This window comes from Plasmopara halstedii (genome assembly GCF_900000015.1).
Source record: "Plasmopara halstedii genome assembly, contig: Scaffold_1561, whole genome shotgun sequence".
Taxonomy (NCBI): Eukaryota; Oomycota; class Peronosporomycetes; order Peronosporales; family Peronosporaceae; genus Plasmopara; species Plasmopara halstedii.
The window spans coordinates 732,675-734,033 of NW_020188473.1; the positions used below are offsets into that span (position 1 = coordinate 732,675).

A 1,359-nucleotide genomic window follows, 5' to 3' on the forward strand; every position below is an offset into this window, starting at 1 on the left:
ATTCTCTCGTCTAGATATGTTTCAAAATGTTTTGCGTTCGAATTCCCTGACAATGTGTCACAGAGCTTAAGAATACTTTGTGTCGAGATTAATAGAAGACGCGCCGTCGGCAGAAAGATAAAAGATTATTACAAGCGGCTTTTTGGCGCTTTTAAGTCGTTTGGTGGAGGTGAAATTGCCTACAACTGCGTAACGAGTCAAGTCGTTGACTCTATTACGTGTGACGAAAAGATGCAGCATCCGAGGGAATTCAATGTTCGCAGATTTGTCTGTGTGTTTGATCCTACATTGTTTTATCAAGCAACCTTTTGCCATTCTCATTGCTATGTGAAATTAATTTAGACAACAGACAAACCAAAATTTGATGCAAAGAAGGGGTCTCGTGTATTACGTGGCCACAGCCATTACATTTAGTTAATCAGGTATCCCTTTCCAATACTGTACTTCGACATTTCCTGTTCTACCTTTTTGCTTAAAGCACAATAAAGTTGATACAAAGTAGTATGCTCATCGCTTACCGCAAGAAGGCTCGTTTCACCATACTTCTTACCTGTGATTAATCCAAACACATAGTTTGGTTTAAGGTCGTTTATGAGGCGTTCTTTAAACGCTGCGATGTTCTTGTCGTAAGCTTCCCACAAATTGGGAACATTCTTGAGCCCCTCTATTTTGCTTGCTACATCTTGGAGAACTTCTTTGACAGCTCCGGGCTGTAAAGCGTCGTTGACGATTTTGGCCATTAACTCCTTCTCGACAGCATTTTGGACACGTACGAGATTTCGCGTGGTCAATGCACGAAATGGTCCCGTAGCACGATTCTCCGCAATGGCTACACCGATAATGATGACAAATAAGGCGAACTTGAACAAGGAGACCATAACTTTCTCCAATGGATGATCTGGACCCTTGAGCTGGTTGTGGTAGATTGAAGAATGAGTCCACAACTGCATTGTAAAATGGAGACGTTTAAACTGAGAAAATACTCAACATCTCGACAACCAACAATTTTCGCACTTTTCTCATGCGCCAGATCTTATCCAAAAAAGTTCTTATTGTACCAGTGGATTGTATAGTTGTAGAAAGCATATGCTAGATAGAACTGAGTATTACTCCGCATACCGTTTGCAGGTCGCACCAACTAACGAATGGTGCAGCTTGTACAGGCACCACGAAAACATTCCTAGTGTTTTTTTTTGCGGTCCAAAGCTCTCAATTACTTTGTTCACTTTATAAAATACAAAAATCATTCCAAGCATGTAACAAGCAAAGCTTATTGCTTGTGTTTAAACATCACTAGCAATTTCACGAAAGTACCGTTTATAAATCGTGTATAACATGTTCTAACCTTACTGTTAAGAA

At 40.2% G+C, this 1,359-nt stretch overlaps 1 protein-coding gene across 1 annotated transcript; it reads right to left on the minus strand.

Annotated features, from left to right (window-relative positions):
* Positions 1-410: 410 nt before the first annotated feature.
* Positions 411-950, minus strand: PHALS_01564 (uncharacterized protein; the record flags this gene model as incomplete). The annotated part of the gene is made up of 1 exon (XM_024715980.1): positions 411-950. One exon carries the CDS (start codon positions 948-950, stop codon positions 411-413), a length of 540 nt encoding a protein of 179 aa, XP_024581624.1.
* Positions 951-1,359: the final 409 nt, after the last annotated feature.